Source organism: Misgurnus anguillicaudatus, chromosome 3, assembly GCF_027580225.2.
Source record: "Misgurnus anguillicaudatus chromosome 3, ASM2758022v2, whole genome shotgun sequence".
Taxonomy (NCBI): domain Eukaryota; kingdom Metazoa; phylum Chordata; class Actinopteri; order Cypriniformes; family Cobitidae; genus Misgurnus; species Misgurnus anguillicaudatus.
Window position 1 is genome coordinate 15,243,210 of NC_073339.2, and position 27,457 is coordinate 15,270,666.

At 37.1% G+C, this 27,457-nt stretch overlaps 1 protein-coding gene across 1 annotated transcript in view; it reads left to right on the plus strand.

Moving 5' to 3' along the window:
* The window catches only part of ctnna2 (catenin (cadherin-associated protein), alpha 2), a 622,713-nt gene that overhangs the window by 504,191 nt on the left and 91,065 nt on the right, over positions 1 to 27,457 (plus strand). The window contains exon 9 of the mRNA XM_073862287.1: positions 3,838 to 3,990. Coding sequence (XP_073718388.1) covers positions 3,838 to 3,990 — 153 coding nt within the window. The remainder of the gene's footprint in view (positions 1 to 3,837; positions 3,991 to 27,457) is intronic.

A 27,457-nucleotide genomic window follows, 5' to 3' on the forward strand; every position in this document is an offset into this window, starting at 1 on the left:
TGTTCTTATTAAATCTTACTATGTGTTACAAGCTTATATTCAGAGTGCTGACTGACACATGCCAGTTGCTCATCCCCATTCTTTCTCCCAGCCCACTCCTCACCCTTCTTCCCACAGTGTCCACGCCTGTTTTTTTTTTAAACAATAGTGAGGTAGACTGGAGCTGAAGAACTATCCAATATTTCTCTTTAAAAATGATACATTTATTATGTTTGGGCTCTTGAATTTTTACATGATGAAATGCTCTGACATTTGTACAAACTGTGAAACTTCCAGTTGTTTCATTCGGATTATGTCCACATAGTACATCAAACGAGCAAGACAAATCCTGTTTCCCATGATCCAGGCCCTGCTCAGGGCTGCGTCAAGTTCACTGTTCTGATTGGACAAGCCTCTAATTCAATTCAGTGATGGATTATGCGTCTTTTAGCCATAATTCATCATTACTGTCTGCCCACCATGGACTTCCACTTTAAGCCTTTTAATTGGTTAAGATATATGCATGCCTGACTGAATGAAAATTATTGCTTGTTAGGAGCGTTTCCCATCATCCATTAGGGCAAGCGTGTCACAGGAATCAACCTACTGCCCCATGAAAAGTTGTTTTTTGTGCATACAGTTGTGAATGATGCTTTCTGCATGTCTCAGCAAAACTAAATGCAGCTATTTCAACAACAACAGCAAGACTTTTAGAGCCACTTTGTTTTACTATAAAGTTAATGATGAACTCTTTAATGCTAACATATTTTGTTTTCGGGGAACATTTTTAAACTTTTAATTTACCTTGAAGCAAAAGGCATGCCTGTCTATTCCGGTGATGTGGTATAGTGATATATCCTTACGGCCGGTTGCCAGAAGGCTGCTGGCTTCATCCTCATGAGGAGCGAGTCATGCGTCATCATTGTTTTGCCCCTGAGCAATGCACTTAATCTTGAGTTGCTTACTATTGCTTATTTGCTTATTTTTTTATTCAGAGACTGTAGGTTTGAGTTAATGCTCTCTCGCTTTGCCAAAATCTCTGTGGTCTGTTTTTGTGTGTGTGTGTGTGTGTGTGACCTCACTACAGTCACAGGAAGCATCCACACAGGAAGCATTTTGAAATAAGACTGATCTCTGTGTATGCATTAGAGCGAATGGCCGTTCTTCTCGCTGTAATTCAAATTTCCGCACCGTAAATTCCCTGCCAGATTAATGTCAATTTAAAACAATGAATCAAATTAATCTGCATCATTAATCTGGAATCACCATCTCAGGTGTACAATACTTCAATGTGTACATTAGCAACGGTGTATAGATGTTAATGCGCCTATAAACATCCCTTCTGTTCAGTTCTGTTATGCTCTATCTGACTGAATTTGTGAACCAATATTGTTGTTCGTGTCTGCTGGTGTTGAAGCCATATAGTGTGTGCACTACAGTAAAGCTGACAGGAATATTGATGACTCATCTTGCACAGGAAAGATTGTTGTCCAATCAAATGCAGTCAAGAATGAGAATGTCCCTCCTCCTAAAACTGTTTGCAGACTAAAGGGCCGATCGCACAGAACGCGTCTATGACCGGACGTCATGCACATTTTCCTTTGTCCAGTCGAATGAGGGGAGAGGCGGGCCTTTTATTTGTATGGTGACAGAAATTTACAGTTGCTTGAAACAACCGGAGACTGCACTGATTTCCCGTGTGTTTGTGTATCTCTCACCGTTGATCAAAGTCAGAGCAAGTGTCCTCTTTTTACATTTTTTGCTAATATGATGCCCGGCTAACCCACGACCTCCTAGTTACATAATTTATTGGTCATTTTGGTCATTTCATGACTTACCAGCTGGCAACATGACTGTTACGTCCCAGGAAGGTAATTTCATTACCATTACAGTCCCAAATCGGTCTCCTAACGTCGCGAGATAACCAATTATGTTCCAGTTACTTAATACAGTAGTTTCATTACCGTTGCAATTATATAAACATTCATTTAATTTTTTATTTAGGTTAGCTTGTTAAAACTTCCCTTAAATACGTCAAAATAGAATAAATATTTATCCACCATACAAGCTGCTGGGAAACAAACAACACAACGTGCCTCCCACCGTCAGCTTAACTCAATCAGAGTGCGTGACCGCGCGTGCACAGCACGGTGTTTGACAGGACCGGTCGTGTCCCTGACCTGAGACCTAATCACAAAACTTACCAACCCATTACGTTGTCACAACGTGCCCACGACAGGCAGATTACGTTGCGAAGTTACGTTGAGGCAACGAATCCAGGAATTTCTTTTTTCTGGTCGCTACAACGAAACTTTGGTCATCATATTACATCGACGTTACGTAACAGTTACATATTTGTTTTAGCTGGGAAGAGCGTTCGCACTTCAATATTTTATTGACAAGACAGCAACCTCGGTGGTTGCCTAGCAACATAAAAAAGTGAACAAAAAGGCAGTGTGTCGCACCTTGTATTTCCAGGCGTTTAAAACACATTTGGTTTGATCGGCCCCTAACAGTACGTTCACATCGCCGCCGGCGAGAGCGTAAAAAAAGAGAGTAGTGGCCGCTCTGACACTCGAATGCATTCTCTGGAATCTTTTCCGCCTTCCGATTGGTTGCCGCTGAATGTTTCTGCTTATCAATTGGTTGCCGCCAAACTTTCATAGCTCAGTACCGTAAGGTTGAGTTTATTTCAACTCTCCTCGACGCTCACACCATGGCTCACACAAGTGGTTCCTAAACTTTTTCAGCGTGCGGCCCCCCTTGTGTACGGTGCATTCCTTTCGCGGCCCCCCAAAGACAATTAGTGACAAAAAACTGTTCTAAAACTCTAATAAAAAAACATTAAATTGTAGTGCTTTTGGTTAGTAGCCTTTTTTAGGTTTAATTACACAAAATTCATAATAAATTAATGTATTTCATAAAATGTCATAAAACTGGCCCCCCCTGGCACCATCTCGCAGCCCCCAGTTTGAAAACCACTGGCTCACACCATCATTCCAAGGTGTGTTATTCTGAGATAATTACCACCTGAAACTAACAACTCACTGCAACGCGGACTGCAAATAATTTTGATAGATACAGTTTAATATTACACAAACATTTTATACAGTATAAATAAGTAACATTTTTAGTAACTTTTAGTAACATATGTGACATGATATTTACAAATGATTAAACCAAATAGTGTGTTTATGACATTTGAACGTCTTGTTTTATCTTAAAACCGAAAGTAAATGGGTTTTCCTCACGGAAGGTCTGGATTCGTTAAAAATTAGCAAATAAAATATTTCAAATCAATATTTAATGTTGCTCACTTACTTATGATGTAAATAGCCGTGTAATTATATGTACAGGTTGCCGGTTGTTATTGCGAAATAAGCCCATTTAGTGTGATATAAGATACATCACTCATCCCTATGTCGGTGCTTGTTTCTGCGATAACAACTGGCTGCCTATACATGTACATTATCCCTTACTTAAGAAAATGTGTGGGTGTTCGATATTTCAGAACCAGACTTCCATTATCCATAGTAATGTCAGCACATGACAGAAAACTGTCGTCAAGCCATTACATGGAATTTTTAATGTGTAAATGAATCAATATGACACAATGCTCTCTCTCTCTCTTTCTCTATCTTTCCCCTTGCAATGACAACAGAAATGGTGACAGTAATATGATTATGGATTATATTTGATTCATATTGCAATAATCTTAGTAGAATATGTCTTTACTACAGAGTAGGTTTTCATGTAAGTTCAACAAAATCCTATACAGTACAACTAAAGCTCAATTGAAATGTTTTATAGGAGAAGCATCAAGTTAATATTCCAACTTTCTATCTCTCTTTCCTCCAGCTAAGGAAGGCCGTAATGGACCACATATCTGACTCTTTCCTGGAGACCAACGTTCCCCTGCTAGTGCTGATAGAAGCGGCCAAGAGCGGCAACGAGAAGGAAGTGAAAGAGTATGCGCAGGTCTTCCGCGAACACGCCAACAAGCTGGTGGAGGTGAGTTACACGAAACACCCGTCCACCTTCACCTCGTTCAGTCCGAGCAGAGGATTGTTATCTGTTGAACCACAGGCCACTATCAGTCAGAGCACAAGGTGGCCTTTTATAAGTCATTCGACAAGCCAGAGCAATTTAATGGTGGTATATGATGCCGTGGAGCTTAGTTCTGTAAGGACATTTTTGACACCAGTTAATGATTTCAGCATTTATTTCCTTTTTAGCATATCTTGTGGCGCAGCTTCAAAGGTATGATTCATTCGCGTTATCAAAAACCTATAGGTTGACTGGGGTGAAGCGAATTAAAGGGAAGGTGCTGCTTATCTGAAGGTTGGTGTTAGAGGTTGATATGTCAAAAATCCAAAAGGGCAGGAACAATGTCTGTGGGGACGCTTTCTGGAGAACCAGACTACTTTTACTTTTTTGTTAAACGGATCGGTTGATTTTTTGTCATGCTCATGTTCCAACCAAACTTGAGATTCCAGCGACTAGCAATTTTTCTGTCCGTGTTGGAGGCAAAAATGCTGTAGTGTGATGCAACTAAATTACAGGCAGTCAGAACGGTGTGTAAAAGGTAACACACACCTTGTACAAGTACAGTAGGGCCTCTTTCTGGAACTTGAGGGATTTGTCATATAGCCCTCATAGGCCGTGTTTCTCAGCTAGCCCAATCATTTGCACCTAGACAATGTTTTTTGATGTTTAACATGCATAAGTAGTTTTACGGTGTGTGGGACTTCTTAGTGCAACACAGATGAAATTCAAGTCAGATTGCACAGAGTCCTAACCATAGACTGTAAAAAAAGATGGACGACACGACGTCGCCTCCTTCCATTGTAATGAATTGAAGCCCAAAATCGCCATTTTACGTAAAAACATCAGTTTGGAGCCAAGGCATGCGCTGAAGGAATCATCCGTGGTGCCAGAGGCGGAGCTGCGGTATCAATTTTCCGCCCAAATGCTTGTGCGCCCAATTCAATAACGACAATCATAACGACACTCCCCGTTTATATAGCATCAAATTACTAGCTAAAATAAAACGTATCACAAAAAAGAACAATTGAACTTATATCAGCGTGATATCAACTACCTGAAAGGACCAAAACCATCTTTCGGAAACTTTTATTGGAAGTGTAAATATAAACTTTTATTGGAAGTGTCCCATTCGTTTGAATGGAGAGGGCGGGGTTTATGACTTGTACTGCAGCCAGCCACCAGGGGGGGATCAAAGAGCCAGAGGCTTCACTTTCCAAGACTTATGAGGCACACCCAGTCCTAACTAGACGTGGTGTCACGACATGCGATAAAAGGTTTTGTCCTAACCACCCACAACATTTCTACTTTAGAAACGGTTTCTGCAATGTCGCTGATAGCTCCGCCTATACCGAGATCGCATTTAATTATGCGCATTATGAATATTAATCATCAAACATGGATGATGAGAGACTGATTATAGATGTTTAAAAGCACAAATATTTAACAAATCCCTTAAGTTGCACCAAGAAAGGCATAACAAGTAGAGGGAACATACATGTCAACACTCCTGTTTTTCCCGGGAGTCTCCCGTATTTCACACCTATATCTCGCCCCCCTCCTGTTTTGTTATTTCTCTCGGAAAACTCCCGTAATTTAAACGGCTGTACCTCGTTATATGATGATCACATTAATATATTATTCCAAGGTTGTCCAGTTGCCAGATCTTGTGTGAATCGCATCATACTCACACATTTGACCCATTTTTGACCGCAACCTGGCAACCAACTCAGTTGCGCTGTTGATATCTGCGCAGGTAGACGGGGAAGTTGAATCAAGCATCTCTTCTAAAAATGCCATTAGAACGCTCAGGTGGTGCTATGGTGGGAAAAAATACATATAGCTGCAAATTTAAAAAAATGGAGTCATCACCTGGCGGCCATCTTACCACAGGCAGCTCGCTCACTCGTAGCATTGAGTTTTAATGGTGCAGGTACTTTTAAATGACCATAACTTGCTCAATTTTCTACCAAATTTCAAACAGTTTGGTTCCTTACAAACATTAATGTAGCTATAATTCTGGATGCTTTAACATGTTTCATGAGTTTTTTTTAGTATAAGTATGCAGTATCATAGGTAAATCTTTGACGTTTATAACAAACCAAATCGTTTGAAAATTAGTAGAAAATTAAGCAAGTTATGCTCATTTTAAATTACCTGCACCACTAAAACTCAATGCTACGAGTGAGCCAGCTGCCTGTGGTGGGATGGCCGCCAAATGCTGACGTTCCACTCAGTTGGCCAGCAGCGCGGACGAGACATCTAGCCTTTATACATATCTATGGTTGGAGCTATTTACTTCCAGTTTTGTGCTAAGCTAGGCTAGCGGTGGATGCGTCAGACAGCGTTACGGCACGAACAGAGATGATAAAGGTATGGATGGACTTATCTAACTCTTGGGGATACGGTGAATAAGCTAAAGTGCCAAAAGTCGGCCTGTTCCTTTAAAATAAAGGTTTTAAATAAGGTGTTTTTGGTTCACCAAAAAGCTTTCAGTCAAAGGTTCTTAAAAGAACCATTCTTTCTTACCCTTTTACCTCTTCTGTAGATCATTTTTTTCACTACAAAGAACATTTTGTGCACCAGAAAGGTTCTGTGGGTATTAAAGTTCCATTATGGAACCAAACAGCTTGACAACGAACCTTATAGCAATCTTTATTTTTAAGAATGCAGAGTATAGCTTGGTTAAAACACACACACACACACACACACACACACACACACACACACACACACACACACACACACACACACACACACACACACACACACACACACACACACACAGAGTTTGTGTCGGTCTAAGGCAAGTGGCACTGCCCAAGTTCATCAAATAAAATGTTCCCTCACTCCTATGATGTTGGAATAGAGAACAGCCCGGCTCATGTCCGTTCCTTTAGCCGATCAATAGTCAGTGTTTCTGGCTGGGGTCAAGGAACCTGATGAAATAGAGGTCACTCATTGCTGCTCTACCCTGATGCAATATCTGTAGTGCTATACACATTTTTCTCTCTCTTTCGCTCTCTTCCCTTCTGTTGCAATCAAATGACAACAGAAATTGGGACAGGGATATGAATATGGATTATATTTGATTTGTATTGCAATAATCTCATGGGATGTTTCGACTATTTCATCTGCAAGAAATACAGGCTCGTAAATGTGTGCGTTGTCTCATCTCTTTGAAGAGCTTTTCTAACACATTCACTTAATGTTTTATGGGTCATTCTAAAAAACAGGTGTCCCATATGATAGATCTTAATATGGCTACATCCAAAAACTCTTAGATACTACAATACTTTAGATCTAGCTCACTACTGTACAGGGAAAAATGACTCAGTCAGTTACTTAAAGATAGTCAACTCTGTTGTGATACAGATGCACAATACAGATGCAGAGATGGACAGAAAGAACAGCTGCAGGTGATTTTATATCAAATACATTCTTGTGACATTATTAAAAACCTTGAGATGGCGACTATTAGAAACCCATATCTACTCGTGTAAACAATACAGCACCAACATAAAAGTAAACAGCAGCAATAATAAAAAGTAATGTAGACTATAACAATATGAAGAATAAAATCAATATATATATAACTAATAAACTAAATATATACCTAGTAAAGAATAAGAAATAAAATGAAATCTCTTGAGTCATCTCTCAGATACACACACATACAGTCGCTTAAAAAAAATCCTAAGATGCTTCACATATATGCATATACCGAAATAATTCAGTAACTGTTATGTTGGTTATCATTATCTATATCACAATAAACTTGATCCCTATGAGTTTAAAGGAAAACACCACCGTTTTTCAATATTTTACTGTGTTCTTACCTCAACTTAGACTAATTAATACATCCCTATCTTTTTTCAATTCATGCCCTTAATCTTTGTACAGCGCGTCATGAATGTGTTAGCATTTAGCCTAGCCCCATTCATTCCTTAGGATCCAAACACGGATGAATTTAGAAACCACCAAACACTTTCATGTTTTCCCTATTTAAAGACTATTAGATGAGTAGTTACACGAGTAAGTATGGTGACACAAAATAAACTGTGGTGATTTATAAAAAATTAGAACTATATTGTATAACGGAACAGGACTTAGTTTGCAGCATTTCGACCTTGGCGCGTAGTAACATCATCACTCCTGGCTACTCCCCCTCTCGCTCAAAATTCTGTCAATATTACTGCGCCCGAGATTGAAGTGCTGCAAACTAAGTCAACTTCCACCATACAATATAGTTCTCATTTTTTATCCACTTAAAGCTGACATAACACACAACGTTTTCTAATGTTAATCTTGCTTAACTATAGAGTAGTATTTCGTCCTTCATATGTCCAAAGAGTATTTCGTGTTGTCAGATTTATAAAAGAAAGCACAGCCTTTCCGATTTTTGGTGGAAAATGACGAACACTTGAAGGCGTGCGGTGGGCGGAGCTGAAAAGATACGAGTACGCGCAGCTTTGGATACTACTTTTGAATTCACAGCTGACATAGATGGAAATCAAACTTTATTTATTTATTTTTTTTAAATAACCAGCCTTACATTATACATATGATCCAGAACTGGATACTGAGTCAGTAATGGACAAACAGGAACAACAGCAGCAACGACTACAGCAGGACGTCTCTATCTGGTAATTAATCCTTGTTTGTTTATTCGATATTTTAATAAAAAAGCAACATAGTTCTTGATGTGTTTTTTTTTACTGCATTCGCCCCTTCTTTTAAAAGGTGTAAATGTTGTAAATGCAGTACAATGCCAACTGAGGCAAAAATGTTTGCTGTTGTTGGTGTTGTTTACATTACATGCACGTATGCGCGATTGCAAACAAAACACGTGAGATTTTGATTTACTTACGCCTGTGGTTGTGACTCCTAAACGGGGTCTTTTAAAGTTTTGACCACTCCAACAGTTGAAAACAAGTGGAAAATCCGGCATCAAACTGAGCCTTGTTTGTAAAGCAGTCCTCTCCGAAATACAGCCAGGGAACAAACAAACTCATTCGCAATTACGTTGCTGTCCAGGAAAAACAAACTGCATCCACTGTTGTCTTAGCTAAATAAGGTTTTCTTCTCCTTACATCCAAAAACACACTTCTTTTGTCGATCTTGATAAAACAAAGTTGTTGCGTGCTGTGCAGTGATACCGCTGACTTCTACTCGATGGAGCAATGCTAACGCATGTTCTCGCTCTCACTTGACGTGCAGGGCCAGCGTGCTTTTCTGAGGGTAAAGGCCCATAAATGGAATATGGGGTCAATCAGTCGTAACGGATACCCCCATTCGAAAAAAAACTTTCCGAAACTTGTAGGAAAAAGGTGTGAGTTTGGCTCAGAAATACTCTGTTACAAGCTCAACTGCTTTTTTGACACTTTGCTTATGTTTAGCATTGATTCTTTGCGGAGTTTACCGGAAGATATGTTTGTTCCACAAAAGCTGTTGTTCCTGCTAAAACTGTCTATAGATTGGCCATTTTAAATAATCAGTTATTTTCTAAATATTGGTAGAAAAGATCACAACAGATTATAGCTTTTTACAATTTATAATTTTAACTAATAGAAATGTTAAATTACTTCTGAAGTAATCAGTTAAAGGCTCTCTAAGCGAATAATGTGCGACGTCACTTCCTGTTGATGTTTGAACTGTTTTCAAACAAACGGAGCGTAGCTAACGCCTCCCTCTCCCTTCCGTGCTTTCATGAACGCGCCAAACCCCCACCCCCAAATCCTTCTTGTCGTTTATTGGCTGGAACACTTTGTTATGTTTTGTTGTGCTAGGTTTGGCCACTATGTTGATATTGCCGTTTGTCGAGCCTGAGCTGTCTACAGAGATCGCGTTTTTTTACAGTTTGATCAGCGGACAGGCAGCAAGCAGATAATGAGATCTTTGCTATATGTAACAAAAAATGTTTTATGGTCTAAAACGCGTGAATTCGCTTAGAGCGCCTTTAATGAAAGAATCAGCAACTAGAAAATACACTAGTTTGAAAATTGAATACAAAAGACTATAGTAGCTTTTGGTTTCTCTCTCTCTCTCTCTCTCTCTCTCTCTCTCTCTCTTTCTCTCTCTTCTTTGTTCTACATTCCTATACTGCATTACTTTGTAAAAGTGTTGCCAATTTCAAAGGTTTATTAATTTTTTTTGCCAAATTGTAGCACAGCTGAGGTGTGGGATTTAAAAACAAACCTGTTGACACTCTTACATTCTCTCTGTCTCATTACACACACACAAACACACAATGACATATACACATCTTCCCACACATATGAAGCAACTGTCAATAAGGAGGCCGAGTACAACAGTGTTGGAAACTTTTGTTGTTTTATCCACAGTGAAACTCAGACCTGTCCATCTCTTTGACTGGAAAGTAAAGTCCATGCAGTACAGTATGTCATTTGTTTTTATTATTAAGATACTATTCTTGGTTGACTCCCAACAAATGTAAACTGTGTCGTTTGATGCCTTTAGCATTGCTTTGTTTGTAAGTTTAAAGGCGGTACTGCCTGGCTGAACAATAAAATTAGTGGATTTTGTTTGGCGCTCCTGGTGGAATAGAAATCACACACCTCACATTTAGAGTCAACATGAAAAATGCTGCTGATATTGAATTAAAACAAAACAGAATTACTTTTTCCTCTGTCGGATTGGAATACAAAATATGGGAACAAAATACATGAATGCACTTGGGAGATGTTTTTATCCATGCGACTTACGGTCCATTCAAGCTATACAGTATATTTTATTAGTACGTGTGTACCATGGTGAATAAACCCATGACCTTCTGCAAGATGCTTTAACAGTTAAGCTATAGGAACATTGGAGTCGGGTGATTGGAGTAGAGGGGTCAGAAAAGTAGGAGGGATTTATGACAGAGCAGTTCAGACATATTACACTGTGTAGAAACAGTATGGAGACCAGCTTCCTGTCTCTTGGTATAACGTGCATTGAACTATGCACAATAAGATCAGGAACAATTCAGATTTAATGTTGACTTTAATGCACACATTTAGTGTTGTAAGTGGAAAAGAAAAAGATCCATAAAACGTTACAGCCTTGCCAATTCCCAATGTCTGATAGAACTGTGCTTTAGTGTTCCCAGCGGCCCATATTACTAAAATAGCAATCCGGAGTAAAAACCGCAAAGAAACGATGTGTGAATTTACCCTTCGGGCAGAAAAGAATGAGTTGAATGGCATCGCCGCCACTCAACGACAACCCTTGGGGTCCGTTTCAAAGTCAAAGGTCACGATCAGTCCCCATGTGCCAATGTGGACCATTATCCTAATTTTTTTTTACTCAGAAATGAAATGATCCAAATGTGAGCATCAGAACATCTTGTTTCTCCCCCAATGTGAGATCTCTGCTAATTACAGCTGTATTCTTTTCTTGGCCTTGAAAGAGAAAAATAAGAATGACAGAGAAGATGAAAGAGAGAGCGAACGAAGCCCAGAGCTCTGCTGCCACCGCTCGCAGCACAAGGGTGTGTGGGTGTAAAGAAATATTTATGGTCCGAGTACGGTGACCTTAATTAGCAGAAATTGCATTAGAGGATGGACTTGTGTTAATAAAACCGGGGGGACTGGAGTTTTTCTCTCCCATTTCTTGCTCGCTCTCGCTCTTTTCACCTGTGACATAACAGCGCGAGGGGCGATAATCATCCCTCTAACTGGTGATGGACGATTAGCTAAGCTAGACGACCCGTTAACGCTTGCAGTTTGCCTTATGGGCTGACACGGACCCAAAGCTTTAGGGTTAAATTGAAACATCTGTCTTAAAAACGTCTGAATTGCTCTTTTTCTAACAAAATCACCTTAATAGTACAGCTCACTTGTAACCCTTACATTACACGTTTTACGTGTGATTACGCGTGCAAACATTGTACATTAAATGTATGTGCTTTTTTTGTAACAGAAGAGTGTAATAAAATATATAAAAATAGACTTGAATATTCATGCAATTAATATTTAATCAATCGTATTGCAGTCTAAGCCACATCTGTTTTGCATTATTCAAACATGTTATAATATCTGAATATTGAGCAGGCTTTGATGTAATAGTAATAATTACTAAAGCAAGGTTTCCATCATGCCAATGGCCAGAGTAACCATGTGGCCATTATAATAAAAACACAAAGCTGCTCTCAGGTCAGTGATGAAGGCCAACTTCTGAATGGCTGGCAGACTGTGGGCTGCAATAAAAAGCCTTAACTATGATCATCGAATAGCATCATCCACCACTGGATTCTGCCTGTTACATATATTTTAATTAATGGCCTCCAATCATTCTCGACAATCTCTCTGTAATGCCCTAACTATGCTAAACAAAACATAGATTTTTAGGGTAAACTCCCCTTCCACTTGAGCAATAGCAGGAAACTGCAGGATCTCTTAAACCTAAATAAAATTTAATCCTAATTTCTCATTTTAAAGATTAGTTTTTTTTTTTTTACTTTATTCTGCTCAAAAACGCTCAAGAATGTTTAGTGCCAACAGAGGTCACACTAAACACAGACGATGCCTAAAGAAGACATTTAGTCCTGAAAATGTAATTTATTTATTTATTTTTGTACATATTTCCTATATTTTCTGTTTGTATTTTAATAAAATAGATTGAAAAATAAATATGGATGGACATTAAAACTTTGCTCTAGACGCGCGGAAAAAGCAAGCATTTGAAGCACGTCAGAGACAAATTCACTTCTTGTGGGAGGGGCAAATGCTACAGTATGCGGTTGTCTCTTTGCAAGATGACTGATGTTGATTGTGAATTTATCGAGATTTACCGGTTTGCTTTTGGTAACCTTACTATAGGGGGAAAATAAACGGTGCGGGTCGATAAACGTCACGTGACTCAAAAGTGAAATGGGTATTTACAACTTACCAGGTTGCCCAAAGTCCTCACTGACACTCTTCCAAGTGAGGGTCTTTTTATTCCTGTCTCTATAGAAGTAAGAACTTGTGTCGTATAGCTCCGGGTAACTGCTCACGGACAATTTCAAGCGTTCCTTCAGGTTGAATGAGTGACTCCGCAGCAAGCAGGCTACTGATTAGTTCAAATTTTTCAACTCTTGCAGCAGCCGCAAATTTGCGTCAAATGCACAAAAAGCACAATACGCGATACCGCGCCAGGCGCTCAATTCACGCAAACTAGACGCGCGAATGAGGCGGAATCGCGTCTTCCGCGCTGCGCCAAACGCCTCATCCCCGCCCCGAGACCTCCAGACGCGCGTCAACACATTGACTTAACATTGAAATCACTCGCGCTTCACGCCTCTATCGCGGCTGGTGTAAAAGCACCATAAGACTTTTACACAGTACTGTATATATATATATATATATATATATATATATATATATATATATATATATATATATATATATATATATATATATATATATATATATATATATATATATATATATATGTATATATATATATGTATATATATATATATATATATGTATATGTATATATATATATATATATGTATATATATATATGTATATATATATATATATATATATATGTGTATATATATATATATATATATATATATATATATATATATATATGAAAAAGTTGAAAACTATAAAGGTGATTTTATAAGAAAAATAACAATTCAGATGTTAATATCTCACTTATATGTTATAGATGACCCATGAACTTGGTGACCAAAACATCACTTCTGTGCCCCCAGCAAGGCATTTAACCCTAATGTGTCCAAAAATGAACAACTAAATACTAAATAAATAATTAAGTCTCTCCCTACCTGAAACCAAAGCCCCATAGTAAGGCCCAATCCCATTTCTCTGTCTTCCCCCTTACCCCTACCTCTTCGTTTTGCACGTTCACGTGAGAGTAAGGGCTACCCCAATCAGCCCTTACTCTCACGTGAACGTGCAAAACTAAGTGGTAGGGGTAAGGGAAAGGGGTAAGATTGGGCCTAAATCTCTTTAAAGGGGACATATCATGAAAATCAGACTTTTTCCATGTTTAAGTGCTATAATTGGGTTCCCAATTAGAAAATGTGAAAAATATCAACCCAGTAACTTTGTTTTGGTAAACCATTCTCTGCAAGCAAATTTGTTCCCCTTGTGATGTCAGAAGGGGATCTTTTTACTATAATGTCGCCCCTTATTCTCCACTATCCAACCACGGTACTGCCATTTAGTGCAGAGATCAGCTCATTTGCATGTTAAAGGACACACCCAAAAAACTGCACATTTATGCTCACACCTACAAAGTGACAATTTTAACATGCTGTAATAAATGATCTATATGGTATTTAGTGCTAAAACTTCGCATACGTACTCTGGGGACACCAAAGACTTATTAGGCACTTAAAAAACTCTTTAAGGATTTGTTCACCTCATGAGACATGCATGAGATTTCAACTTGTTAATGTATTGCCATATTCGATTTAAAGCGGATATTTTTATTAAAATAATCTTTCTTTGCATTCAGCTGAGTCATCTGGGAGTGGATGAGTAAAGATTTTTTGGTGAACTACTCCTTTAAGTCTTTATGCTTAAGGAAAGGTTTGAATTATCGATACCCACCTTTCAGTTCTGACCTGCATGTCTAAGCACTTGCATCTCCATAACCTATTTCTCAGCCTCCGGGCTCACATGGGAAGCTCTCACAGAGAAAGAGCTTTAAATCTCGTCTTCAAAAAGTCTCTGCTCTCAGGTCTCGGTAACAGAACTCTCCCAACGACAACCCCTGAGGATGACGCTTCGTGCAGACACACTTCCTCATTAATTTGGCCCTTGTTTAATGTGTAATCTGTTTGTATTACCTCCCATGATAATATTTATTATCCTGTAAAGCTTTCGCTTGCATATATTTGAATATTATGAATCGCTCCTTTAATGTCCCACTTTGCCTCTTCTTTGCACTGGGTTTTAATTTACTTTCTTTTTGCATTTTTCCTTACTATTGCATTGCTTAGACTCTCACCTCTCAGTGGAAAATTATTATTATTTTGGTTCCTACTGAATAAAACTGAGCAGAATAGTTTCAGCAGTATCTCAATGGTAGTTACTTATATGAGGTATTGATAGGAGAAGCACTGATACCTTAAATTGATTTAATCTATTGAGATTCATGATTGTTCGTATTATAAAAAAACCCACTTTGTTCCAATTAGTACCCTAATGGCTTTGATAATCCTTTGCATATTTAATTTGTACTCATTAATGAAACAAACTAAACTAAATTTGATACATGTACAACATCGCTAACCATTTTTGCTCAAGTAGCCATTTTTAAATTTGTGTTATCTGGAATAAACAGAATTCACCTGTATCTTCTTAAATTGGATAAACATTGAAAGACAAAAAAATGCATTTTGTTGATTCCTTGGGACTTCATAGGGTTAATTATTGAGGTTTATTGATTTTTTGTTGCATTTTTTCCTAACTTGAGGTACTTTGACCTCCTTGCCCTTGAGGGGTTAAGTCCCATGTTTTCAGCTTCCTGTTCCAAATACTTAGAATTCAAAATTTTGTCTGTCTATCCCAATGAGTAGGGTTTGCAGTTTCATGAAAATAAATCTTTTTTTTTTTTAACCTACATGGTAAGCTCCTCACAGTAATGAAAAATCACTAATGAGATCTTTATCATATCGCTCGTTTTAATTAAATTGTTTATGAGATGAAATTGGAGACCACTGAAGACTATGCATAGATCTCCTGTTACTCACGAGAAACAGAGCCCTGTTATCTCACACTTCTCTAAAGCACAAAAAAGTAAACGTGTTTAGTATAAAACTTTTTTTTCAGGACCAAATTGTCTGAGTTTTGCTATAAACATAATTTTGTAGCTCTGTACTCTTACTGTATGTAAATAGTCCTCATTTATTTTCATTCATGTATCCCTTAAGGTGTTTTAAAGGAATAGTTTGCCCAAATATAAAACTTTTCTCTTAATTTATTCTCCCTCGTACATCCCAGATGTACATTACTTCTTTCTTCACTTTAGCACAATATAAGTCCAATAACTGTGGGATAGCATCTAAAAATGCTGGGTTATTTTTAACCCAGCATTGAGTCAAAAAGGGACAAACTCAACACATTGTTGGGTCAAATATAAACATGTCTGTGTTAATTTAACACAGTATTTTTAGAGCGTGGGTAAATAAGATCACTGTTAGACTTTTTATTGTATATATGCGGTAACTCACTGGCAACGTGTTACTGTAATTGCCCCATTACAGTACCATAACTGTACATGTTTTTTACAGTATGATGGCTTTACCGCAGTTCCATTTTACAGTATAATACCCTTAATGTAACCTAGTTTAAAAAAAAATGCCTTGAAGGGGAATCAAACCTGGTTCGCACGTGTCGTAGGTCCGTAACACTACCACAGAGTCGCTTAATAAAAGTTACTCGCTACACTCCCCAAGTAGCCTCTTCTGTCACTCTCCCGACAATCCGAGGAGTGAAATCTTGGCGTCACTAGTGTTTTGAAGTCTTGAGGTCAAATTCAAATCTGACGGTCAAGCATTTATCCATAATCCCTTTCTTGTTTCTTCAATTCTCAATAAATTATTTACACTGCTGAAAAACAATTCACATTTTGAAATTTGCTTCACTGATAAAAGCATTACAAATAAAATGTATTTAATTTCATATAAAAATGTCTGTAGAAATTACAGTATTAACCCTCAATCGGTCCTTGGGGTCAATATGACCCCAAACGACATTTCAGTGGTTAACAAAAAAGGTTCCCTTCATCTCAGAGATGTAAAACTTTGTGACTTTTCCTAAATAATCTATCTTTACATGCACAAAAAAACTGGGCTTGATTCGGTTGTTCTAAAGGTTTGTAAAAAAGTTTTTTATCAATCTGTCCCTTGGGGTCAATATGACCCCAATTGAAAGTGAATGGGAAATGCAAAAAAACTTTTTTTCCATTTGTCAAAAAATAAATATCAATAAATCCAGCATAAATCTGAAAATTTTGACACAGAAATGAAGGCCTGGTACTTGTGCACAAATGCAATGCAAAAAACACATGCTCACACAAACACACACAAATACACACACACACAAACACACACAGGGATGACTGCCACAAGGAGCATTTGTGTGGAATTTGGCAAATAAAATCAGTCACAAATGCAGAAAATAACACATAAAGGGGTGTGACATAATGCACACACATGTACACTCACAAACACGCACACAAACACGCACACACACACACACACACATACACACATGCACACACACACACACACACATGCTCTTTCTCTCTCCTTCTCATGCACACTCTCTCTCACACACTCTCTCTCTCTCTCTCTCACACACACACACACACACATGCACACACACACACACACACAAACCCACGCACACACAAACACATACAAACACACGCAGACAAACGCTCACACTCATGACTACCCCAGAGAGCATTTTTATAAAATTTGGCAAATAAAATCAGCCATAAATGTAGAAAAAAGATATAATGGGGTGTTTACTAATGCACGCACATGTACACACACACACACACACACACGCACACACACTTACACTCAGTCAAATTTCTATGGCATTTTGTAAAAACAGACATTTCAAAATGCATCAAAAACTATAAAAAAATACTATTTGACATAATATTTATTTTTTATATCCTTTCTAATGTTTATATAAACATAAATTTACAAAATGTATCACAAAAGTAATGATTTGAGCAGTTGTCCATATCCAGGAAAATGAATGGGTCTCTATGGAAATCTGCCGGTCTAAATGATTTAATTCCTACACTGTAATTCTCTTATGTTTTTTTCTAAAAACCGATGCCTGAATTCAACACCCCACACCTATATTAATATCTAAAAACAATTTAAATCAAATTTAGATAATAATTTATGTGAATTTTCATAAAAATTTGATATTTTTCAGGAAAGCCAATTGTGTAGTTGAGGATTTTAGAGGTAAAGAGGTACAAAACTATTTCAAATCTCTCAAAACACAGCTTTATTATATAGATGAGAAGTAAACAAAAAAATTATATATTATTTGAATTATTAATAAATGTAGATTTTTCTTACAATTATGATTTCAATTTTGGGGTCATACTGTATAGACTCCAAGGGCCAGAAGTGTAAACAGAAAACGAGGAGCGTTTGAGGGTTAATGGGTATTACTGGCAACTAGCTGCCAGTAACTTACTGTAGATTTTACATTCATGTTATTTACTGGCAACATTTTGTTCAACGTTAAATGAATATGAAACATTTTTTTTTTACTTTATCTTCTACAGTAAGTTACTGGCAACCAGCTGCCAAATTACAGCAAATGTTTTAGAGTGCATATATATATATATATATTTGTTTTCATTTTATATGCTTTTATAACATTGTTTTATTCAACTACAGTAGCACTACTGCTGTTGTTTTACAGCAGTCTACCGCGAATTCAAAACATACAGTAAATAACTGTAAATTAAATGTTAATACCCAAAATGCATTACAGGAATGAACTGGAAAAGAAAATGATGGTATTGTACTGGGCATTTTGTTGTAAGTAACTGTAAAAATTACAGTTAAGTCTAACAGTGATCATTTGGGTGAACTACACTACTAAAGTTATTTTCAACCCAACATTGGATCAAAAATGAACGAGCCCAGTAGCTGTGTTACAGTTATCCCAATTTTTTTTTTATATTTGATCCAGCAATGTGGTGAAATAACCCAGCATTTTGAGTTGAAACAACCCAGCATGGGTTAAATTACAACCCAGTGGGATGGGCTCGTCCCTTTGTGACCCAATGCCAGGTTGAAAATAACCCAGCATTTTTTAGAGTGTACTCCTTTCTAAAACAAACTTGATTCATCGATGAACCCTAACCGAGAAGTCTGTTGCATCTACGATGATATTTCCCCTGGTTCTGGTCTTTTCAGGTCAGCCTAATCTGGCGCCGCTCTCCTTTCTTTATATTCAGGGCAAACGGTGTCCGTATCTCTTGTGGAGCTTGACTTTAAGTGCCACGCCGGTTCATGAAATCGCACGCACTTGAATTTAAAGCGCTGACCTTCCAGATGAGATGCGCCTTCACTAATGATTATGCAAAATCAATAACCACCTGAATGTAACCGATATTGGATCGGCCTTCGGGGCCTTCACGATTCAAAACACGCTGCTGCAGGCAGTAAATATTATTCCGCAGGAAGGAAGGGAGGGCACAACTGCATTAAATGGTGTCCCGAACAGGATAGATGGCTGTTAGAACAAGTCTGTTTGTGATGACCCAGACCTTTGGGCCAACGTAATCCCTTTTCCAGCAGAGTTATTGGCCTCCGAGGAAATCTAACGCTGAGGCGGCTCTACATTTGGGAGGAGCTCTGAAGATATAGATCAACCTCTCCTTGCCTCACATCTTTCCCTTGAAGGCATTAGCTTTTAGATTCCGACCTCTGTACTTATCATTTGTCATTGAACACTTTTGTGCCGTGGTGTTTTACACTTGTACTGCGGGGCTCGCCCGGCGGACCCTCTCAACTCTTAGGACGAGCGGTAGAAACATAAACTTTGCTCAAAGACAACTCTTACTGTGATGGATCTTTAACAATGTCTTGTATCCGTTAAAGTTGAAATAGTTTATTCTTATGGAAAAAGAAAAGTTAACAATTTAGTTAACAATTCAGAGTCACAACATTTATAATACAATGTAAAAATTATGTCATATCAACATATATCTTTATGTTACTTAAAGGCACACTTCACTTTTTTTGAAAACATTCTCATTTTCAAGCTCCCCTAGAGTTAAACATGATTTTTACAGTTTTGGAATCCATTCAGTTGATTTTTGGGTCTGGCAGTACAACTTTTAGCATAGCTTAGCACAATCCATTGAATCTGACTAGACCATTAGCACCTTCATAACTTTTTCAATAGCGGAGCACTGCGTAATATCATTTCGCCTGCTGCAGCCATGGTACAGCAGCAAAGTCCTTGATTATTATGCCAGAATGAGAGTATAGTTCCTAGCCATATCGGCAGAGAAAATCGCAACTTTTCAGTCAGTCAATTAAGCCGTTATTGTCACATGGTCACAGGTACCAGCGAAATAAACGAACGAACGAACTGTGCAATCTTAGTACACGATGTAACTACAGAAGAGTCAAGTTTTAAATAGGAAAAATATTAAAAAACGTTTGGGTTATTTTTGAGCGCGATGCTAATGGTCTAATCAGATTCAATGGATTATGCTAAGCTATGCTAAAAGTGGTAGCGCCAGACCCGAAGATCGGATGAATGGATTCCAAAACTGTAAAAATCAAATGTTTATCTCTAGAAGAGCTGGAAAATGAGCATATTTAAAAAAAAAAAGATTGGAGTGTTCCTTTAACAATTAAGTGAAACAATTTTAACTTTTTTTCTAAGTTATGTCAACTTATGAAAACTTAAAATAGTAGTTTGAATTGACTTGCATAATTAAAGGGATACTCCAGCCGAATATCAAAATTACCCTATGATTTACTCACTCTCAAGCAATCCAAGATACATATATCTTTCAGACATTTCCATCATCTTTCAGATGGACACATTTGTTATTTTAGTAAATATCCTTTTTTCCAAGCTTATAATGGGAGAAAACAGGGGTCAAGGAACAACTTCTGACTTTGAAGCCCAACAAAGTGCATCCATCCTTCATAGAAGTAATCCACATGGGTCCAAGGGGTTAATAAAGGTCTTTTACGGGATATCAATGCGATATTGTAAGAAAAATATTCATGTTTCAAACTTTATAAACTAAAATAACTAGCTTCCTGAAACAACACCATCTTAAAGCACCCGATTCATGAGAGTCACTGCGCATCGTACACTGTTAGACTTTTTATTGTATATATGTGGTAACACGTTGCCAGTGAGTTACTGTAACTGCCCCATTACAGTACCATAACTGTACATGTTTTTTACAGTATGATGCCTTTACCGCAGTTCCATTCTACAGTATAATACCCTTACTGTAACCTAGTTTAAAAATATATATTGCATTGAAGGGGAATCAAACCTGGGTCGCCCGTATCGTAGGTCCGTAACACTACCCCAGACTCACTTTATAAAAGTTACTCGCTACACTCCCCAAGTAGCCTCTTCTGTTACTCTCCTGACACTCCGAGGAGCGAAATCTTGGCGTAACTAGTGTTTTGAAGTCTTGAGGTCAAATTCAAATCTGACGGTCAAGCATTTATCCATAATCCCTTTCTTGTTTCTATTTACAATTCTCAATAAATTTTTTACACTGCTGAAAAACAATTCACATTTTGAAATTTGCTTCACTGCATAACAAATAAAATGTATTTCATTTCATAGATATATTTTATTTTTTCCATGTTATATGCTTCTATAACACTGCTTTATTCAACTACAGTAGCACTACTGCTGTTGTTTTACAGCAGTCTACCGCAAATTCAAAACATACAGAAAATCACTGTAAATTAAATGTTAATACCCATAATGCAATGCATGTTACAGTAATGGACTGGAAAAGAAAATTATGGTATTTTACTGGCCATTTTGTGGTAAGTAACCGTAGATATTACAGTTAAAGGAATATTCCATTTTCTTAATAGAAAAATCCAGATAATTTACTCACCACCACGTCATCCAAAATGTTGATGTCTTTCTTTGTTCAGTCGAGAAGAAATTATGTTTTTTGAGGAAAACATTGCAGGATTTTTCTCATTTTAATGGACTTTAATAGAGCCCAACATTTAATACTTAACTCAACACTTAACAGTTTTGAGTTTAAAGGACTATAAACAATCCCAAACAAGGCATAAGAGTCTTATCTAGCGAAACGATTGTCATTTTTGACAAGAAAAATAAAAAATATCCAATATTAATAAAAAATATACACTTTTAAACCACAACTTCTCAAAAAACATAATTTCTTCTTGACTGAACAAAGAAAGACATCAACATTTTGGATGACATGGTGGTGAGTAAATTATCTGGATTTTTCTTTTAAGAAAATGGCATTCATTGAATCCATGAATTTACTTACTACTCTGAAACTCTCGGATGAGTCCAAGATGGTGCTGTTACCAGAAGCTAGTTATTATAAAGGTTTATAAAGTTTGAAATATGGATATTCTTGACTTTATTAACCCAAGGACATTTACTAAAATAACTCCAAATGTGCTCGTCTAAAAGATGATGGATGTATCTCGGACTGCTTGAGGGTGAGTAAATCATGGGGTAATTTTGGTATTTTGTTGGAGTATCACTTTAAGTTGTTTAAACTTCATGCTGCAATTCCTTTACAATGAATGCATTTCAGGGCACACACATCTTTTCCTCTATTAGCTATCCAATCAACTGCAATCTGTGCCATACATATTTAAATAAAGTCTTTCACATGCATGTCTCTTTTAGTAAAATCTGTAAACCTTATTATAGTTGACATAGTCGTATTATCTTATTATAGATTACCTAGCATCAATTAATATTAATCTATCGGCACTCGTGAAAAGCAAGCACAAATGGATTTTACAGACATACAGATAGACTTTACTTCTACTAATGACATCTAATGAGGATTAAGACACGGACAGGAAGCGAATCAATAGTCAGAATGGACCATTGGTTAATCTGTGGTTAGAGTTACAAGGAAACATTATACGAGACATTTTATAGCAGGTTTCAATTGGAGTCATGGCATTGTAATAGGTGTTTGAAGGGCCAATATCACTATTGAAACTGTAGTTGCTGTTTTATTGATCAATTATAATGCAATTGACTTTTTGACATTTCTAAACATACTATATAGGACAATTTGAGTTGTAAATCCCTCCGGCTTCCCAGTATGTAAACTTTAATGAGGAATCAGAAAAACAAATTGACAAAAGTTTTTAAGCTAAAGTATCTTAACCTAATATGCTAAGCAAAAAAGCTATTTTCTTTCTACGTACAGTTACTCTGTCTGTAATCTCTTCTCTTAAAAAGACTTTTTCAGATCAGAGATGGCGCCAGGCGCGCTTGTTTGCGCTAGCTAATCTCTGGTAATTGAATATCACAAGTGCAATTTCAACTTTGACTGCTTGCGGCCACGCTGGACATCTAAAAAACGCAAGAAAAGAAACATTAAGGGAATCAAAATGCCGGCTTGAGAATAGCTTATCGTATCCAATTGAACACGCTGTAAATGCTGCTTCGCTGGCTGTTCCCCCGTGGGTGGTTAACCGGGGAAAGGAAGGCCAGATCTAATGCTCAGCTGGCGTAGATGTCAATATGAGATAACAACAGAGAGGTTTTTATTCTTCTAGATTACTGGACTGTATTATAGGGTTTCCAATTCTTTCATCACGACAGCAGAGACGTTTTGGCTAAGCGTGTAATTTGGGACTGTCTTCAGATTGTTCCCAGGCAAACTATATGCATGGCAAAGGGAACTTGTCATCAGATGATTTTCAAATATCAGTGCTTCTTTGTAAAATGCACGTTTGGCCTTCTTGAACACACCTTTTCGGTTTACGAGTTGCAAGAACTTTTCATTTTGGCTGCCTGTGCGATTTTTTAAATTTGTCACACTGGGCAATGCTGCCTGGCACAATAAATGTTTTTTTTGCAGGGTGCGAGAGCCAGGGATGTGAGGGATGTGATGCATGGCCGGGGTCCAGGAATTGTGGATTTAATAGCCGTCATTTACCACATTTTCTATAGGGTATTTTAGGACTGTTTGTTTACAAATTCAAAATGTTGGCATTTTAGTAATGATAGTAAGTATTAGTATTTAGTAAGTATTTGCACAAACTTGGTTTCCATACTGTATGTGCATCTTAGTTGTGTAATTGTCTTACATAATTTACAATAATTCAGCTTTTATGTGTCAAAAAAGCACACTTATTGTTCATCATAAGTCTTCTTCTTCTTCTTCTTCTTCTTCATAAGTCCTCTTCTTCTTCATTAGTCCTCTTCTTCTTCATAAGTCTTCTTCTTCTTCATTAGTCCTCTTCTTCTTCATAAGTCGTCTTCTTCTTCTTCATAAGTCCTCTTCTTCTTCATAAGTCCTCTTCTTCTTCATAAGTCGTCTTCTTCTTCACAAGTCTTCTTCTTCTTCTTCATAAGTCTTCTTCTTCTTCTTCTTCATAAGTCTTCTTCTTCTTCATAAGTCCTCTTCTTCTTCTTCATAAGTCCTCTTCTTATTCATAAGTCTTCTTCTTCATAAGTCCTCTTCTTCTTCTTCATAAGTCCTCTTCTTATTCATAAGTCTTCTTCATAAGTCTTCTTCTTCTTCTTCATAAGTCTTCTCCTTCATAAGTCTTCTTCTTCTTCATAAGTCGTCTTCTTCTTCACAAGTCTTCTTCTTCTTCTTCATAAGTCTTCTTCTTCTTCTTCTTCATAAGTCTTCTTCTTCTTCTTCATAAGTCTTCTTCTTCTTCTTCTTCATAAGTCTTCTTCTTCTTCATAAGTCCTCTTCTTCTTCATAAGTCTTCTTCATAAGTCTTCTTCTTCTTCTTCATAAGTCTTCTTCTTCATAAGTCTTCTTCTTCTTCATAAGTCGTCTTCTTCTTCACAAGTCTTCTTCTTCTTCTACATAAGTCTTCTTCTTCTTCTTCTTCATAAGTCTTCTTCTTCTTCTTCATAAGTCTTCTTCTTCTTCTTCTTCATAAGTCTTCTTCTTCTTCATAAGTCCTCTTCTTCTTCATAAGTCTTCTCCATAAGTCTTCTTCTTCTTCTTCATAAGTCTTCTTCTTCATAAGTCTTCTTCTTCTTCATAAGTCGTCTTCTTCTTCACAAGTCTTCTTCTTCTTCTTCATAAGTCTTCTTCTTCTTCTTCTTCATAAGTCTTCTTCTTCTTCTTCATAAGTCTTCTTCTTCTTCTTCCTTATAAGTCTTCTTCTTCTTCTTCTTCTTCATAAGTCCTCTTCTTCTTCTTCTTCATAAGTCCTCTTCTTCTTCATAAGTCCTCTTCTTCTTCATAAGTCTTCTTCTTCTTCATTAGTCCTCTTCTTCTTCATAAGTCGTCTTCTTCTTCTTCATAAGTCCTCTTCTTCTTCATAAGTCGTCTTCTTCTTCACAAGTCTTCTTCTTCTTCTTCATAAGTCTTCTTCTTCTTCTTCTTCATAAGTCTTCTTCTTCTTCATAAGTCCTCTTCTTCTTCTTCATAAGTCCTCTTCTTATTCATAAGTCTTCTTCATAAGTCTTCTTCTTCTTCTTCATAAGTCTTCTTCTTCTTCTTCATAAGTCTTCTTCTTCTTCTTCTTCATAAGTCTTCTTCTTCTTCATAAGTCCTCTTCTTCTTCTTCATAAGTCCTCTTCTTATTCATAAGTCTTCTTCATAAGTCTTCTTCTTCTTCTTCATAAGTCTTCTTCTTCATAAGTCTTCTTCTTCTTCATAAGTCGTCTTCTTCTTCACAAGTCTTCTTCTTCTTCTTCATAAGTCTTCTTCTTCTTCTTCTTCATAAGTCTTCTTCTTCTTCTTCATAAGTCTTCTTCTTCTTCTTCTTCATAAGTCTTCTTCTTCTTCTTCTTCATAAGTCCTCTTCTTCTTCATAAGTCCTCTTCTTCTTCATAAGTCTTCTTCTTCTTCATTAGTCCTCTTCTTCTTCATAAGTCGTCTTCTTCTTCTTCATAAGTCCTCTTCTTCTTCATAATTCGTCTTCTTCTTCACAAGTCTTCTTCTTCTTCTTCATAAGTCTTCTTCTTCTTCTTCTTCATAAGTCTTCTTCTTCCTCATAAGTCCTCTTCTTCTTCTTCATAAGTCCTCTTCTTCTTCTTCATAAGTCCTCTTCTTATTCATAAGTCTTCTTCATAAGTCTTCTTCTTCTTCTTCATAAGTCTTCTTCTTCATAAGTCTTCTTCTTCTTCATAAGTCGTCTTCTTCTTCACAAGTCTTCTTCTTCTTCTTCATAAGTCTTCTTCTTCTTCTTCTTCATAAGTCTTCTTCTTCTTCTTCATAAGTCTTCTTCTTCTTCTTCTTCATAAGTCTTCTTCTTCTTCTTCTTCATAAGTCCTCTTCTTCTTCATAAGTCTTCTTCATAAGTCTTCTTCTTCTTCTTCATAAGGCCTCTTCTTCTTCATAAGTCTTCTTCATAAGTCTTCTTCTTCTTCATAAGACTTCTTCTTCTTCACAAGTCTTATTCTTCTTCTTCACAAGTCTTATTCTTCTTCTTCATAAGTCTTCTTCTTGTTCTTCATAAGTCTTCTTCTTCTTCTTCTTCATAAGTCTTCTTCTTCGTCATAAGTCTTTTCTTCTTCTCCTTCATAAGTCTTCTTCTTCTTCTTCTTCTTCTTCTTAAGTCTTCTTTTTCATAAGTCTTCTTCTTCTTCTTCTTCTTCTTCTTCTTAAGTCTTCTTTTTCATAAGTCTTCTTCTTCATAAGTCTTCTTCTTCTTCTTCTTCTTAAGTCTTCTTTTTCATAAGTCTTCTTCTTCATAAGTCTTCTTCTTCATAAGTCGTCTTCTTCTTCATAAGTCTTATTATTATTATTATTATTATTGTTCCGCCCTATTTTTTGGCCAGCTCCTGCGACTCCTGCGACTAGGCCGTTTCAAACTTTAAAATGTTCGGGCAGTGCCGGTCTAAGTTGCTTTAGGACATGACGTCACGGATCCATGTCGTGCTTCTGCCATATTGGATTGAACAGAAAACCCAAAAAAAGATTCACAGGTCACAAATTTCGTCCGAGCTTTAAGAAACATCACGAACTTGAAACGTACATGATCCTTAGACCAAGCCTCACAAAAGTTACTGGTAGGATTTTGGATAGACTAGTAGAAGAGTTTTCCCATCACAGCCCAAAACAGGAAGTCTTTCATATCCCAGGAACGCTTTTGCGTATTGAAACCAAACTTTGTACATGAACTTGGGACTCCAAGTTTAGGATGTGCAACATAAAAAAAATCAAAAATTTTACACCACCAAACAGGAAGTCGTTCATATCTCAGGAACGGTTTCACATATTATAACCAAACTGTGTACATGAACTTGAGTCTCCAATGTGAGGATGCACAAGATAAAAAACACTAAATCGGCAGCACCAGAGCAAGCACACTTTCGCAGTTTCTCCAGAAATGCATTTTCTAGTTATTATTGTCATACATCATTCTGATGTCCTCATTTATGTCAATTTGTAAGACATCAGAAGTTATAACATATTTCAATTTGTAGGTTTTTTGTGTCTTATACTTCTACCAAATATCAGTGAGCAATCATATATTTTTTTGTTTTATTGTTATTTTATTCATTTATACTATTGTTGTTGTTTGTTTTTATGGCGTGCCATTTTTTCATAAATGCAAAAGTTAATAACAGGCATTAAACTATGTTGTGAAATTGTGACGCACAGTTCTTCGCAGAAAATGTGATTTTTTACAAATAATACAGACATTTCCACTTACGTGTATGCTAATTTAGTCATCGGTTATTTTGAGACACATGCAGTACATTGTTATGTGGAC